Genomic DNA, 17,428 nt, shown 5'->3' on the forward strand with positions numbered 1-17,428 from the left:
AATAAGCAGAATTAGATCTGGCTAGTATATTACGAAAGTGAAAGTCTTCATAGAGAGCAGCATGATTGGCATTCTCCATCTTCACCAGGGTATGAGTATCTTTCAGCACTTCGGACAGGAAGTCACACTAGATTCTAATCCACTCACAGGTAAGGAATGGCCCTCCCAGAAGTCTTGTCATCAGCACTAAGTGGTACCATTTCAAAGGCATACTGCACTCATTATCTTAATGAAAAGGTCTTTCTACGGAGATGTTTGGTTTTGTTTTATAGTTTTTAGATAGTACTATCATACAAAGACAATGCATTTACTTTAAACACTTTAATAGAAAATCTGGAAAAGAGAGCTTAAATTTAAATATCCACAAAAGATACTTTTATTCTTCAAAAATATTAATTAAAGCATTTTTATAACAAATCAATAACTACTAAATGGATTAATATACTATATTTCTTTGTTAAATAGATCTTTGCCGTATCTAATATTTACTTGTAAACTGATTTCACGTTTGAGATACAGAAAAGTAACTGGAAATATTTCTCTTAGGATCATCTTCAAAGGCTAACTTCTGATTAACTTAAACATTTAAGTTCGCTATATAAACAAAAAGGCTCTTATAATGTAATAAAAGGTAAACCATCCTCAGAAAAAAATTCAGAATAAAATAATCATCATAATTCATCATACTGTTGTTTTAGGTAGGAATGCCCTTAAAAATATATCTTCTTAAAACTACAAATTTAAACAAACAAAAAAAAGACAAATCTTTAATTAAAATAGAATAATTATTTCAGGGCTCTCTCAACCAACATCTAGGAAAAAGTATATTGTCTCACATTATTCCATTTCCATTGCCAAAAGCTTGGTCTTTAGGTTCCTGAACAGGCTGGATGTTAACATACAGATCCCTAATCTCCTTTCTGATGCATCTTACGGCTGCCGCTGCCATATCTTTTGCTACCTATTTTGGCAAGACAAAAAAATAGAATAAAATAAATTAATGATTATTTTGACAATTGCTTTCAAGCCTTCAAAGACATATAATTAATAACTTTTACATGCATCATATAAAAACACAATTTTCAACAGTAGAGAACACAGAATTTTAAGAAAAATTTTTAATGAAAAGATTTATTTAAAAATTAAGTTCTTTCAATTTCAAAATTTAGATGATATAATACTTATCAAGACATGTGTACACTTCTAAGATCATCTAGACAACTTTATTTTTTATTACTTTATTTTTTAAATTTTTATTGGAGTATAGTTGATTTACAATGTTGTGTTAGTTTCAAGTATACAGTAAAGTGAATTAGATAACTTACTTTAAATGGCAAAACACCAGCAACAAAAGCTCTTCCATATATCTTAGTCACAGAGCCACGGTCAGTTAAATTTATCGGGTTCAACTGTTTAACTGGTGACATTCGGATAATCACTTCACCACCTCCTTTTGGGTAGTAGCCCCTATGAAAAAGTATCATAAATACTCACATAAACTGATTGCACGACAAAAAAAAAGCTCAATATTTACAATAAAATAACATGTGAGTGATATCCAACTACATAATTCATGTTTGAAACTTCCAAATAATGTTTTAGATCTGTGTTGTCCAATATGGTAGACTCAAGCTACATGTGAATGAATGAATATTAATTAATTAATCTATTTATTTATTTATTTAGGCCAAACAGCTTGCAGGATCTTAGTTCCCTGACCAGGGACTGAACCCACGCCCTCAGCAGTGAAAGTACAGAGTCCTAACCACTGGACCACCTGGGAATTCTCTATTTAAATTTAAATTTAATAAAATTTAAAACTTAGCTCCCCAATCCTACTAGCCACATTTCAAGTGCTCAATAGTCATATGTATCAAGTGACTACCATCCTGGACAGATAGGGAACATTTCCCTCAGTACAGAAAGTTCTATTCAACAGTGCTGTTTTAGACTTAAACTACTTAATGGTAGGAGCTTGGTCTATTTTGTTCCTGCTATATTCCAGTGCCTAAAACAATGTCTGGCACATAGTAGGTGCTCAATAAATATATGATGAATATTTAGTAGCTGAACCACTAATAAAATTTTAACTCAAATATTTAGTGTCACTTATTCTACAGAGATGCTGAGAACACACAGATGAGAATGGCAATGCTCTTGTCCACAAAGAACTCCCCACCTGGTAAGATGGGGCTCCACATATAATCTACTAGGACACAACCCAGGCTGTAAGGAGGACTACAAGACAGATGTAAATAGGAACTCCAACTGAGGCACAATCACTGACAATTCACATAAGAAATTACAAGTTTCATTTTCAGAAAATGTAGGATTTCCAATTTTTAGGAGAGCAGGGGAAGAAAAACATGAACAAAGACATGGAAGTCTGAAGGCACAAAGTATGTTTAGGGAATGGCAGCAATCATGTAGTTAGAATATATGGAGGGGAGGGAGAATAAAGCTAGAAAAGTAAATTGGAAAAAGACTGCAAATCACTTAAATGCCACACCAAGAAATATGGCCTTTTTATTATGTGGCCTTACAGAGGGAAGGGAAGCCTTACAGAGAAATAACCTGAATGCCCAACGTGTCTCTTAGAAAAATAATTCTGGTTGCTCTGTGGAAGAGAATCCCTTTTACGACCCTGCAGTGCCCATTCCAGTTGTCCGCACACAGTGAGCATTCTGTCTGTGGTGAGCATGGATAATTCTAGATAGGAAGGTGCCTCAGTGTAGCAATTCCCTTTCAAGTCCCCATGCCTCTGCTGCTTATTGTTTTTAAGCCACGAAGTACTATTATTTCCTATAAGATATGTATTAAGTGGGTTACGGAATGACAGTTCTCCAAGATCTAACTTTTCCACTATTTTTAGCACAAGTAGTGGGTCAAAGGGTTAAGAAATAAGTGACTTACCTCATTTTAATGTCACAATTAAATGTGAAACCAAATTTTTCAACAATTGGCTTGAAAACCTGAAAAATCAGTTTATTGTTACTTTAATCACCATATTCACTGTCAACAAGTATATTTAGTAAACAAAAGTGCTCTGCACTGAAGTAGTAATGAGGCACCATGGATAAACAGTGATATAAAAATGTGTAGGCTAGTTCTATTTTTCAAATAAAATATCTGACATGTAGCTAAAATTAAAAGTTTAACATTTAATTAATCAGAGCTGTGCAAGTCTATCTAATGAAAAAGAAAAAAAATCAGGACTCAAGATACTTGATCCTAGCAGTTTTTAACTCCAGAGGCCAGTATTTCCTAACCTTCTCAATATAATGTACCGTAAGAAATTAGGAGGTGTTGAATAGCACTCCATTCTGCGTTCTCAATTTTTTTTTATATAGTTGAAATCTCACTGCATATACAACGTTTTATACATTTTTCCCCATTTAACATTATAAACAAAAGCATCTTCCCAACATTATAAAATTCCTCCTAAAAAATATTTGAATGACTTCATGGCATTCTAGCATAATTTACCTAACCACTGTCCAAGTTTTCATTATTACATAATTATATATATTATATAACAATAATTATAGTATATAATGCTCTGCTCCAATACCTTTAACATTATCTTTTGCTGCATTTCACAATATTTAATTAGGGTCATTTCCTTGAAGTGGAATTACTAGGTGAAGAGAGATTAACTTTAACTTTCATTATACATACTATCAAACTGAATTTTAAAAGACTGTACCACCTATTAAAATGGCAAAAAAATTTTTAACTGAAATCTGAGACTATCAAGCGCTGGGGAGGATGAAGAAGAGCTGAAACTCTCCTACAGTGCTGGTGAAAATGCAAAACAGTGCAGCCACATTGTATGCCAAAACAATTTGGCAGTTTCTCAATAAAGGTAGACATAAACTTACGATTACAACTGAGCAACCCCTCTGTAGGTATTTACCCAAGACAAATAAAAACTAATGTTCAGACAGAAAAACCTGTATGTGTTTATAGTGGCTTTACTCATACTTGCCAAAAACTGGAAACAGTCCAAATGCCCTTCAACTGATGAATGGATAAACTGGTACTGATAAACATCCATATAATAGAACACTACTTAGCTTTTATTGCTGATACAAGCAACATGGATGACTCTCAGACGTATTTTTTAAAATTTATTTTATTACAGTATAGTTGATTTACAGTGTTGTGTTAATTTCTAGTATACAGCAAAATGATGCAGTTATGGGACTTCCCTGGTGGCGCAGTGGTTAAGAATCTGCCTGCCAATGCAGGGGACAAGGGTTTGAACCCTGGTCCGGGAAGATCCTACATGCCGCAGAGCAACAAAGCCCGTGTACCACAACTACTGCGCCTGTGCTCTAGAGCCCGCGAGCCACATCTACTGAGCCCACGTGCCACAACTACTGAAGCCCGCGGGCCTAGATCCCATGCTCTGCTACAAGAGAAGCCACCGCAATGAGAAGCCTGCACACCACAACAAAGAGTAGCCCCTGCTCGCCGCAACTAGAGAAAGCCAGCGCGCAGCAACAAAGACCCAAGGAGGCAAAAATAAATAAATAAATAAATAAATTTATTTATTTATTTATTTTTAAAAATGATTCAGTTATACATATATATGCATTCTTTTTCATATTCTTTTCCATTATGGTCTATCACAGTAGGACCTTGTTGTTTATTCATTCTGTTATATAATAGTTTGCATCTACTAATCCCAAACTACCAATCCATCCCTCCCCCATCCTACTCCCCCATAACCAGATGTATTATAAGTGAAAAAAACAGACTCAACAGGCTATATACAGTATTATTCTTTTATATGACTTCTGAAAAAAAGGCAGAACTATGAGAGAAAACAGATCACTGATTGCCAGGGGTGGAGGAGGGGGATTGACTACAAAAAGGGATAAAGGAATTTTCTACAGTAATTCTCTATCTTGATTGTGATGACTGGTTCACAATCATACATCAGAAATCACAGAACGGTGCACTACAAAGGGTGAATCTTAGTATAAATAACCACACCTCAATAAACCTGGAGAAAAAAAGATCATACCACTTTTCTCTCCCACTAGTTGTATAAGCATGCCAATACTGAATTTTATCATTCTAAAAATTTATAGTCAAAACATGGTATTTAATTGTTTTTTAAAATTTTATTTTATTGTGGTAAGAATATTTAACATGAGATTTAAGAGTACAACACAGGGCTTCCCTGGTGGCGCAGTGGTTGAGAATCTGCCTGCCAATGCAGGGGACACAGGTTCGAGCCCTGGTCTGGGAACATCCCACATGCCGCGGAGCAACTGGGCCCGTGAGCCACAATTACTGAGCCTGCGCGTCTGGAGCCTGTGCTCCGCAACAAGAGCGGCCGCGATAGTGAGAGGCCTGCGCACCGCGATGAAGAGTGGCCCCCGCTTGCCACAACTAGAGAAAGCCCTCGCACAGAAACGAAGACCCAACACAGCCATAAATAAATAAAAATTTAAAAAAAAAAAAAAAAAGAGTACAACACAATATTGTTGACTATAGTTACAATGTGTACAACAGATCTCTAGAGCTCATTTATCTTACTGTACTGAAAATTTATGTCCGATAATTATTAACTCCCCAATTTCCCCCTTCCCCTAACCAGCATTCCAGTCTTTGATTCCATGAATTTGACTACTTTAGATATCTTACATAAGTGGAATGCCAGTACTGTCTTTATGTGACTGGCTCATTTCACTTAGCACAATGTCCTCAAAGTTCAACTGTGTTGTCACATAGAATTTCTTTTTTTTTTTTTTAATTTATTTATTTTATTTATTTTTGGCTGCGTTCAGTCTTTGTTGCTGCACATGGGCTTTCTCTAGTTGCGGAAAGCTGGGGCTACTCTTCGTTGCTGTGTGTGGGCTTCTCATTGCGGTGGCTTCTCTTGTTGTGGAGCACGGGCTCTAGAGCACAGGCTCAGTAGTTGGGGCACACAGGTTTAATTGCTCTGCGGCATGTGGGATCTTCCCAGACCAGGGCTCGAACCCGTGTCCCCTGCATTGGCAAGCAGATTCTTAACCACTGCGCCACCAGGGAAGTCCCCCACATTTTCTCTATCCTTTCATCCATCAGTGGACATTTAGGTTGTTTCCACATCTTGGCTATTATGAATAGTGTTGCAATGAACATGGGAATGCTAATATCTCTTGGAGATTCTGATTTCAACTCTTTAGGATAATACCTAGAAGTGGGATTGCTGGTTATATCGTAGTTGTATCTTTAATTTTTTTGAGGAACCTCCATACTGTTTTCCACAGTTGTTGCACCGTTTTGCATTCCCATCAACAGTGTGCAAGCGTTCCAATTTCTCCACATCCTCACCAATCCTGTCAAACATAGCATTTAATTCTTACTTTGAGTTTTTCTTCCAAATCATGATCCCTGTATTCAGAAAATAACAGATTTATACGATAAGCAATATAATATATATACATTATAAGTAACATAATGTATATAATAACTGAGGCTTTTTAAAGAATTCACTATGAGCACAGTTCTAAGATACAACACACAATCTAAAATAATTATCCTCTCCCACAACAGAACCAGACACCATTAAGAAATTAAACAGCTATGTACACAAAAACACTCAGGATATATTTAAATAGAGAATGGAGATTCAGAAGACTATGTGAGATCATCTTAGTTTTATCAGTAGCAACAAAAGCCCTTACCATGGCTGTGTAATCAATCTGTGGTGCCATTTCAGCATTAGTTCCACCTTTCAGACGAAGTTCTGATGGACAAGCAGCGAAGAGAGCACAGGGCATTGAGACCTGCATCAAGAGGCACACACTCCTAAGGAGAAGGCAGAACAGGCTTAGCTGCATTTTCTTTTTAAAGTCTCAAGAAAGAGACATTACTACTACATATCACCATTAGCTGAAGCACAGACAACTGAGAAGGCAGGCACACGCCCTCAAGTTTAAAGTTAAAAAACACTCCAGTGACTGAATGATAACATCCGATTAGTATTTCGCAGTAGAAGGAACTGGCCTTAAATGATAAGCAAATCTGGGTTTGAATCCAATATTAAATACATTAGCTGTGTGATCTTAGGTAAGTTCTAACACTTTTCTTTATGTTACAAAGAAGTAAAAAAAAATTTTAAAGCATCTTTACAATGTTTTTATAAAAGGATTCTTAAAAGTAACAGTTTATGAAAATGCATTCAAAACCATCAAGGTCTAGAAATATTCCAATGATTGTATCTGAGTCTCCACCATGCACAAGGCATCGTTCCAGATATTAAGACACAGTTCCTACTATCGTGGCATTTGTGGTATGATAGAGTAATGTTTTACAAAGACTGATAGCCAAATATTTTACATGGAGAAAACTGTTAAGCAGATAATCCTTACCATAACTCACCTCTGTTTGGTCCTTATAGTCAAATAATGTGAGAAATCATAAGAAATAATTATAGAATATGTAGCATTTTATAAAATGAAACAGTCAGATTTCCTAAATGAGCTGTTATCTCCCTTCTCCAAAGTCAAGGGAAAACAATCATATTAAAACATAGACTGTAGTTTGAAAAGGAGTGCAACATAGCCTCTACCTACCAAAAGATAGCCTTTACTTAACTTTCTTATAGCAATGATGCATGTGTACTGAATTAGTCTCTATCACTGATAATGCATTTCATAACTCAGTAAATATTTATTGACTGTATAATGTGTTAGGCACTGTAAGAGAAAATGCATGCAATATAATCCCTGTTCTCAGGAATTGAGCCTAGGAGCAAGTGAAAAAAACCTTGCTCAGGAAATGTTCAGTTTACTATAAACCATAGGTTTACAACTACTGAACTTCTGTTTATTCTCTGAGAAACCCAACACAGTTAAAGTGTCTCTCTTCCATTCAATAAAATCAGATTCTAAGAAGACTAAAGAAAACCTTTATTTTAGAAGAGTAAGGAATTGCAAAGACAAAGGTAGACATGAGAAAACACATGGTACTGTAATCACAGTTAGGGGTGAAAATGTTAGAATTCAAATAAATAAGATGTGTTTTCTTACTAGGAACAAGCTTGTTTGAGTCTACTGAATGGAGCTGGATTATCAACTTTAAACTCACTGCCCATACGTTCTAGTGGATTAGAAGCCAGAAGGCCTAGATTCTAATTCTAGCTCTGGTTAATCACTTAACACCAGAGGGTCTTCACTCTCTCATTCACAAAGTGGAGGAAGGGTTGGAACACATGGTTTCTACCTTCTCTCCTGTAGCTTCAAAATTCTATGATTCTTAGTTAATTTTTAGATAGCTGATTAACTATAACTTTTCCCCCATTTTGTACCAGAGAATGCCCAAAATAATAAGCTCACTAGAAAGATACCTCAAAATGCTTTAATCCCCTTAAGAAAGTTCTCATTTGGCAAACTTCACCTTAGGCCTAGCAGCAAGCCCCTTTTAGCAGAAGTCTATTCACATCATAACTCAAATCTCAATCGTCACTAAACATTTTAAGCTAAAAAAAAAATCATAATTTTTTGAAACAGTCATTTCTGAAACAAACTGGCATTGGGCTTACAGTACTATTTCTTACTTTACCAAATTTCCTAGTAAATGGATAGGACTTTGGTAAAAGGATGCTGCTTACAATAACAATCAGCCAATAACACAGAAGACACAAAAATTGCTCTCCATGTTTTATCAATAAAAGGAGGGATTCTTGGAAAGGGATAAAAGCTCAATTTAATTGTTAAATATCCAGTTTTCAATGGGGAGAAAAAGCCAAGATCATATATAAAAATTTCTAAATAGGGTTGTGTAAGTATCTATTAAAGGATAACAAAAATACCTAGACTAAAAGTAGAAGATGGCTAATAATTTGCTGTAAGCCAAGAACTAAATATGCTACACCACAAAGACTACTATCACTATAGAGCATGAAGCTACGGTTGTTTTCAGATATTCATTTTCTAAGTGATAAAACTAAAGAAACAAATATGCTATACTACACATGTGAGAAAATTCTAGATAGGTATAGCAATAGCTACAATTAGGAAGCAATTAGGTATCTGAAACTTTACACAGTCTCTAACCCTGAAAGGTAAGTGTTTTATCTCCATTTTAAAAGTGAGGAAACTACAGCTTCAAAGAGGTTAAGCCACTTGTCCAGTAAGTGGTAGTACCTGCATGTGCATCCAGGTCTAATTCTGAAACCCATACTTAAATGGAATGTAAGTGACACATACCCTGCTGTCTTGGTATCTGCTGTGTGGACTCCACCTTTGATCTTCTCTGGCGTAAACATTATTTCTGTTGAGCCGATTTCTGCCCCCTCCAGATGCCCATCACAGAAATCTCGAATCATTTCCAGTCCAGATAAATGCTGAGGCCTTCAGGTCATAATACTGCATCAAAACGTGTGCATTCAGACTGCCTATATCCCCACTTTTTATGACACATTTACAAAACTTCAATGGCAAGAAAACAGCAAGCTCTAACCATAGTAAGTGCCAGAGCTTCCTTTTGGCTTTTTATGCATGTAGACTACCTGCTGGTAGGCATTATTTTAAGGGTTCCTTCCAGACCAGTTATTTTAACTATAAACATATATGCTGATAATATTGTTGCAAATTAGAAGTATGCAAAAGAGGAAAACTAATAAAACTATCTAAGTGCCACTAGTCTCACTTGCATTTCACTGAATAATCTATGATACCTGCATGGGCTGAACTGTGTTCCTCTAAAATTCATATGTTGAAGTACCTCACAATGTGACTGTATTTAGAAACAGGGCCTCTGAAGAGATGATTATGTTAAAAGAGGCAGTTAGAGTGAGCTGTAACCCACTCTCACTGGTGTCCTTACAAAAAGAGAAGATTAGGACATACCAGGGGTGCACATGCACAGAGGGATGAGCATGGGAAGAGGGGGCAAGAGGGTGGTCACCTCCAAGCCAAGGGGCGAGGCCTGAAACAGAATCTTCCCTTATGGCCCTCAGAGGAAACCAACCCTACCAGCACCTTGATCTTGGACTTCCAGCCTCCAGAATTGTGCAAAAATAAATTTCTGTTGTTTAGGCCACCTACTCTGTGGTATTTTGTTATGGCAGCCCTAGCAAACTAATAAAATACCTCACACAGCCTTAATGAATTAATTGCCCTATTGGTGAAATGGGTTACTGCAAACTACTGCTGTGACAGAGAATTACTGTTCACACATATCAGTAATTGCCTTTTAATAATTTCAACATGGAATGTGGATAAAAGACTAAGAGATAGCTGATCCATTAGAATGAAATATATACAAAATACAAGTACAAGGAATCAGTCTGTCTTCCCCCTGGGTCCTCTTCTAATGCGTGCATATACCTGACACTTAAAATAGTGGCATGCCTAGCTTCCCAGACAGAAGAAACAAGGTCAACTGTCAACATTTTTCCCTCTCCTACAACTGATAATCCTGGTCGTATCCACAGCTTCCTAGAGGTCTGAATGAAAGCTGGAATGACACATCTCAGGGTCCTTATGAGACTAAAACGTGCGGCAGCAGAAAATGCACTGGTTAAAAAGTGGGGTTTCCTCCGGCCCTGGAGCCTGTTCTGCCCTGATCTACCTTGCCCGCTGCTACGAGCTCTCCGGGTACTTGGAATGCCCGATAAGGTGGGGAAACCGTTTAAAAGATAACTCATTAGGAAACGAGACAACTCTAGCCAAATAGAGAAAACATGGGCCTATTTTCTGAACTTGCCCCTTGAAACTTTCAAGGGCGCACAAGCCCGGCTACGGCTAACCGCCCAGCCCGAAACACCGTCCCGCGGCCCGGGCGGCCCGGCTGCAGAGTCCTCAACCCTGGGGCCGGCGGATCTTCCCAGCATCACCGTCGGGCTCCAGATTCCCAGCCCCAAGACCCGTCCCCCATCCCCCAATGGCCTGTCCCCCGCCCCGAGCCCCCAGCCCGCTCTCCACCCTCCAGTCCCGCCGCCTGGCTCCCCGATTTACCTAAGGCCCGGGGTGCTGCGGCCTGCTCGGATCTTCTGCACCCGCAAGGGGAGGCCCAGGAGACAGCTCAGAGCCGTAGACACCCTCAAGATCTGCCCGCCCTGGTGCGGAGAGAAGAGAGAGAACATCAGATGGGCAAGCTCTGTGCCGCACCCCGGGCGGCAGCCGCAACCCGCCAGGCCTCGGGCTCGGCACTCACCCCTTCCATGATGCTGCCGTCCACCTCGACCCGCGGGCCCGCCATGGGGGGCGTCCTGAGGCCGGGCCAACCGTGACTCAGCCTCGGCCCGAGCGGGAGGAAGAGGAGACGCGGGCTCCTGCCCCGCAGCTCCGGAGGCGCGGTCCTCGCTTGGGGCCGCGGGGCTCCACGTAAATGCGGAGGACACGCCGGCTACGGGAACGCCCGACGCAAACCAAGCTGCTCTGCGTGCAGAAGCCGGGTTCGCCCGGCCCACAGCCAGGGCGCATGCGCGCCGCGCGGCACTTAAAGAGGCGGCGCCCACAAAATTCCGGCAAATCGGAAGCTGTCCAGCAGGAGGGGTGGTGGCCGGGGAGGTTCCCTGGAGGTAGGAAATGTGTCCCTGGAAGACTTGCGCCCTGAACACAGCAAAACGCGCAGATTGCCGAAAGCCTCTCTTTCAACTCTAGTCGGATCCTCCAGTTGTCTCGCAGGCTTGTGCAAGCATCTGCGTTTATCTCTGTTTTCTCGGGGATGCTGCCGTACCCAGAACTGGAGACTCTTAGAGCTGAAGATGTAGGAAAAGTCCCTGCAATGCACCGACCACCCTCTCTGGTCGGGTTTGCCTTCTCTGCAGCCTGTCCCTTGAAATGTGTGTCCCTGGTGCATTGATGATACCCATGAGCCTCTCGTTCTTCGTGTGTGTGTGTGTGTGTGTGTGTGTGTGTGTGTGTGTAGAGTATTATCTCTTTTTCTTCTGCTAGACACCATTTATTTGGGGATGAGTGGAAAAGGACAGAATCAGAATCAGTAATATAATGCTCAAAAAAGCCAAAGTTATGCCACCTTGTCCGAGAATGAGTGCAAGTTCATGACTGCAATGAACAGTGCCACTAACGTAATTCACCTCAGAGGAGGGCAGGAACGACAACCCGCTTCTTGATTCCGCTTGTGGTTCAGTTCCTACATTAACTGAGTACCAAATCATATGCAAGCCTCTAGGTAAGCAAAGAAGAGTAAGGTATTTTCTGCCTCGAAGTTATTGGAAGTATATAGTAGAGACTGAGAAGTGATAAATTATAATGTCATTCTTCTTAATGATAATAATGTACTGTACTTATCTTACAGTTCAGTAAAGAGAGAGCAGCAATTAGAATATGATAAACCATAAAAATAATAGTCAACATTTATTGAGCACTTAGCCACTGCATGCATTCACAACCTGCTGAAGTACTTACTGTTTTTACTCTGATTTACAGCTGCATGTGTTAAACAATTTGCTACAAGGCCACACAGTTAACTAGCATACTGTGATATGAACCGTGGTGCTCTGAGGTGAACACAATTGTCTCCTAATCCCAACATTCCACCACTTTTGTAACAGAGAAGGCCCTGGGAATGCATATACTTTACCCAATCTCTGATACCAAAAGCAGACAAAGATGACATGGAGAAGAAAAATTTATAAATTTTATAAATTCAGATGCACCAGGATCAATCAAAATATTAACAAATAAATCCAACAACGTTTATGAAATACCATACAGTATGACCAAATTGGGATTGAATATCATTCTAACATTGGAAAAATGTTATGATGATATATCAAAAACCTAAGATCCCATTAATAGATGAAGAAAAAGCATTTGAAAAAAAATCAAGATCTATTTATGATAAAACAAAAGCAAATGAACCTAGGAATAAATGTAAACTCCCTTAACCTGATTAAGGACATCTGGAAAACTCTACAGCAAAGTTCATTCTTAATAACAGTAAATAATGGTAAAACATAAGACACCTTTCAAAATCAAAACAAGATAGTAATGCCCACAGTTATGGCTTCTTTTCAACAGATGATGGAAGTCTAGTCAGATTTTACAAGAAAGAGATGAAAGACACAAGACTGGACAGACAAAAACAACACCGTCATTATTCACTGGTGATATGATTACCTACATAGAAATAATGCCATTTGCAGCAACATGGTTGGACCTAGAGATTGTCATACTGAGTGAAGTAAGTCAGACAGAGAAAGAGAAATATCGCATGATATTGCTTATATGCGGAATCTTTAAAAATGATACAAATGAACTTATTTACAGAACAGAAACAGACTCACAGACTTAGAGAATGAACTTATGGTGGGGGGGGGGATAGTTAGGGAGTTTGGGATTGATATGTACACACAGTTCTATTTAAAACAGATAACCAACAAGGACCTACTGTATAGCACGGAGAACTCTGCTCAATATTCTGTAACAACCTAATTGGGAAAAGAACTTGAAAAAGAATAGATACATGTATATGTATAACTGAATCACTTTGTTGTACACCTGCAACTAACACAACATTGTTAATCAACTGTACTCCAATATAAAATAAAAAGTTAAAAAAAGAAAACCTCAAAGAATCTTTAGATATATTATTGAAAATATAGTTTCAATAAAATTCCAATCAAATGCCCACAGTACTTTTTTAAGGAGCCTGACAAGACAATTCTAAAATGTATATGAAAGAACAAAAGTGCAAGAATAATTTTAAAAGAATGAGGTGAAGGGTACTTGTCCTCTGAAAACCCAGAATTTCTATGAAGCTAAAGTAATTAAGATAATGTGAGATTGGTACAGTGATAAATAGATTACTTAGAGCCCTTAAACTGATTTCTTTGACAGATGAGATGGCAGATCAGTGGGAAAAGAAGAACTCTTCAGTTTATGGTGTGGAAACAATAGGTTAACCATAAGAAAAAATGAAATTGGATTTGTATTTCACACCATACACAAAAACCATTTCAAGATGATTTAAAGACTTAAATATCTCCCACCATATTTTAAAAATTAACTCAAAACGGGTCAAAGCCCTAAATGTAAGAGCTAAAACTATAAAACTTTTAGAAGACGATATAGATGTAAATCTTCATAACCTTGGATTAGTTGATGGTTTCTGAGCTATGACACCTGAAGCACAAACAATTTTTTAAAAATAAATTGGACTTCAATTTAATTAAAATAAAAAACTTTTGTACTTCAAAGGTTACTATCAGGAAAGTGAAAAGACAAACTAAAGAATGGGAGAAAATATTTTTAAGTCATATATCTGATGAGTCTAGTATCTAAAATATATAAAGAACTATTACAACGCCAAAATAAAAAGACAACCCAATTTTTAAATGGGCAAAGGATTTGAATAGACATTTCTCCAGAGAAGGTATACAAATGGCCAATAAGCACATGAAAAGATGTTCAGCATCATTCGTCATTAGGGAAACCCAAATCAAAATCACAACGAAATATTGTTACTGAACGCCCCTTGAAAGACAATTCTCCCAACTCTTGAGAGGCAAGTGTTGGTAGGAAAGGAAAGGTTGCTTTATTTCGGAGGCCGGCAACCGGGGGAGAGGGTGGACTCCTGCAAGAGAACCAACTCCTGATTGTTGCTCAGGGGACAGGGGCTTTTAGAGGGGAGTTTCAGGGCTGTATAGGCAGAGGGAGGGAGCAGAACAGCACAGTCAGTTCTGACAGTCATCTTGAAGTAAGTAATGTGGTGATCTGATCAGCATCAACTTGGTTGTTTCAAGATTACTGCTTAATCTTTAGTTCCAGGGTTTGTTCCCATTTCTTTGAGGCCAGTTCTCAGAACTGTGGAAGCTTCTGTCACGGCTTCAGTTCGGTCATCATGTAGTCATCCTCCTCCACCTGGTGGGGGTTTCAGTAGCTGCAAAACAGCTCACAGGATATGGCCCAGAATATTATCTATAGCCCTTAAGGAGGAACTAAAGGTCCTTGACTATGCTTAATGATTAAACTATTATTATTTGGTCTCCTTTGACTGTTTTCCTTTGTTTCTGCATTTTCTCACTTCTCTGATTAAACTTATTCTTTGGCTAAAGTTTTTCCACAGACAAAAGGCAGGCTGAGGATATGGGGGGCGGGGGGCAAGGACCATAGGGTCCTGCTCCGTTTCAATATCACTTTATATCCACTCGCATGGTTATAATGAAAAAGACAGACAATAACAAGAGTTGATGAGGATGTGAAGGAACCAGGACCTTCATACACTGCTAGTGAGAATGTGAAATGGTGCAGCCACCTTTGAAAACAGTCTGGCAGTTCCTCAAAGAATTAAACATAGGGTTATCGTGCAACCCAGCAATTCGACTCCTAGGTATACAACCAAGAAAAATAAAACACATGTCTGTGCAAAAACTTGTACATTAATGTTCATAGCAGCATTCACAATAGCCCCAAAGTGGAAACAACCCAAATATCTATCGACTGATGAGTGGATAAAGGAAAATATTTATATCTGCAAAATGAAATATTATTTGGCCATAAAAAGGAATAAAGCACTGATACATGTGTAAAACAGATGAACCTTGAGAACATTAGCTAGTCATAAAAGCCACATATTGTATGATTCCATTTATATAAAATGTCCAGAACAGGTAAATTTATAGAGGCAGAAAATAGACTAGTAGTATCAGGGACTCAGGAGTGGGAGGGAGTTCCAGAATGGGAATTGATTGCTAATGGGCATGGGGTTTCTTTTGGGAGGTGATGAAAATGTCCTGGAATTAGATGGTGGTAATGGTTTTACAACTTTGTAAATATACTAAAAATCTCCGAATTGTTCACAAAAATCTTTCTCTTGCCCCTTTGCAGTCATTCCCCATTCTCACACCCAGTGCCAGGCAACCACTCATCTGCTTTCTGTCTCTATAGATTTGCCTTCTCTGGACATTCCATACAAATGGAATCAGGCAATATGTGATCTTTTGGATCTGGCTTCTTTTACTTAGCATAATATTTTTGAGGTTCATTCATGTTAAAGCATGTATCATTACTTCAGTCATTGTTAGTGATGAATAATATTCCATTATATGAATACACCACAGTTTGTTTATTCATTTACGTATGTAGGACATTTGGGCTGTTTCTAGTTTTTGGCTAATATAAATAAGGCTGTTAAGAACATTCTTGTACTAGTCTTTATGTGGACATATGTTTTTATTTCTCTTGGGTAGATACCTAAGAGTAGAATTGCCAGGTAACAATCAATCATTCAATTATTATTATTATTATTGTTTGGCTGCAGTGGCGCAGCTTGTGGGATCTTAGTTCCCCCACCAGGGATCAAACCCAGGCCCCCTGCAGTGGAAGCTCGGAATCCTAACCACTAGGGAATTTCCTCAATTAAATTTTTAAAAAGAGAGGAAATGGGTTATTTGGCTCTTTTGAGCTCAAGTGAAAGGATTAACTAGTGAATATGTGGCATATCTCTTGATGTTGGAAGGAAGGATAAGGAAACATACCATACTGGATTTGGAAGCAGTAATCATGTTGAGGTAAAGAGTATAAAAGAAAAGAAGTAAACTACACATTTTCTTAGGAGAAGGTAGAGTCAAAGGGAAAGTTAAGAGGAAGAAGGTAGTATAGGGGCTTTGGGAAGGAAACAATTCAAAGGCACAGCTACTTAATCTTTTTATACAAACACATGCATGTATTATTATGAAATATATTATTGGTGCCTATAAAATGTTTTGTTAGTGGGAAAGTTAAAAAAAAATCAAAGTTCTTTGACTATCCCAGGTTTTCTTATAAAGGTAATGATTTAAATTTATTGCTTACAGTTTGTGTGTGTGTGTGTGTGTGTGTGTGTGTGTGTGTGAAATACACTGAAAGGCAAATAAGGCAAAATAAAAAGTGTGAGTTTGAGTAATATCAGACAGTGAATTTGTGAAGTACCTGAGATTTTGTTTTACGGCCACTAATCTTCAGGTGTTGAGAATTTATGATTTTGTCTTTGTTCCAGTTTTGTTCTCTGTAATTCTTTAGACATCTGTACAGATTTTCATTCCCTTATAAGAGGAAGAACAGACAAATATCCTGGACATTTCTAGAAATTTGTTTCTTAGTTGCTGTGAGGAGGATTGACCATTAAAGTTCTGATCTTTTCTTTACCAGTTCCACTGACCTCAATTTGACCTTTCCCCAATAGGCAAATAAATAAAGGTAGTATGTCTGACATATATTGCACGTGCTGGGCAGCTACATCTGACAGAGTCCCTAAAAAGGAAAGATAATGTTGATGACATTTATCTTAGACGTTATGGTAACCTTGTTTATCTTCCATGAAAAAAAAAAAAATCGAAAAGCCAGTTTCGGTAACCAAGAACACAATGCGAGTAAGAAATGCCCGTTATTGGGAAGTATTCCAGTATAGACTTGACTCAACTAGCGGTACAAATCCTTGCTACAAAGTATAGAAATGTCCCATTTTCTGTAATCAA

General features: G+C 38.2%; 1 protein-coding gene across 4 annotated transcripts in view; it reads right to left on the bottom strand.

The window, feature by feature from the left end:
- RTCA (RNA 3'-terminal phosphate cyclase) overlaps positions 1-17,428 on the bottom strand; it is a 29,178-nt gene that overhangs the window by 11,550 nt on the left and 200 nt on the right. The window contains exons 1-7 of one of the 4 annotated variants that reach the window (XM_082452719.1): positions 11,161-11,427; positions 10,962-11,062; positions 9,210-9,353; positions 6,684-6,807; positions 2,914-2,972; positions 1,326-1,467; positions 837-961 (exon numbers count right to left, since the gene is read on the bottom strand). In XM_082452719.1, the coding sequence (XP_082308845.1) occupies positions 837-961; positions 1,326-1,467; positions 2,914-2,972; positions 6,684-6,807; positions 9,210-9,353; positions 10,962-11,062; positions 11,161-11,205 (740 nt within the window). In that variant the 5' untranslated portion in view covers positions 11,206-11,427. Of the gene's footprint in view, positions 1-836; positions 962-1,325; positions 1,468-2,913; positions 2,973-6,683; positions 6,808-9,209; positions 9,369-10,961; positions 11,063-11,160; positions 11,430-17,428 lie in introns of those variants that run through there. The other 3 variants (XM_082452722.1, XM_082452721.1, XM_082452720.1) reach the window with 3 other exon arrangements.

This window comes from Balaenoptera physalus, assembly GCF_965194825.1.
Source record: "Balaenoptera physalus genome assembly, chromosome: 1".
In the NCBI taxonomy this organism is placed as follows: domain Eukaryota; kingdom Metazoa; phylum Chordata; class Mammalia; order Artiodactyla; family Balaenopteridae; genus Balaenoptera; species Balaenoptera physalus.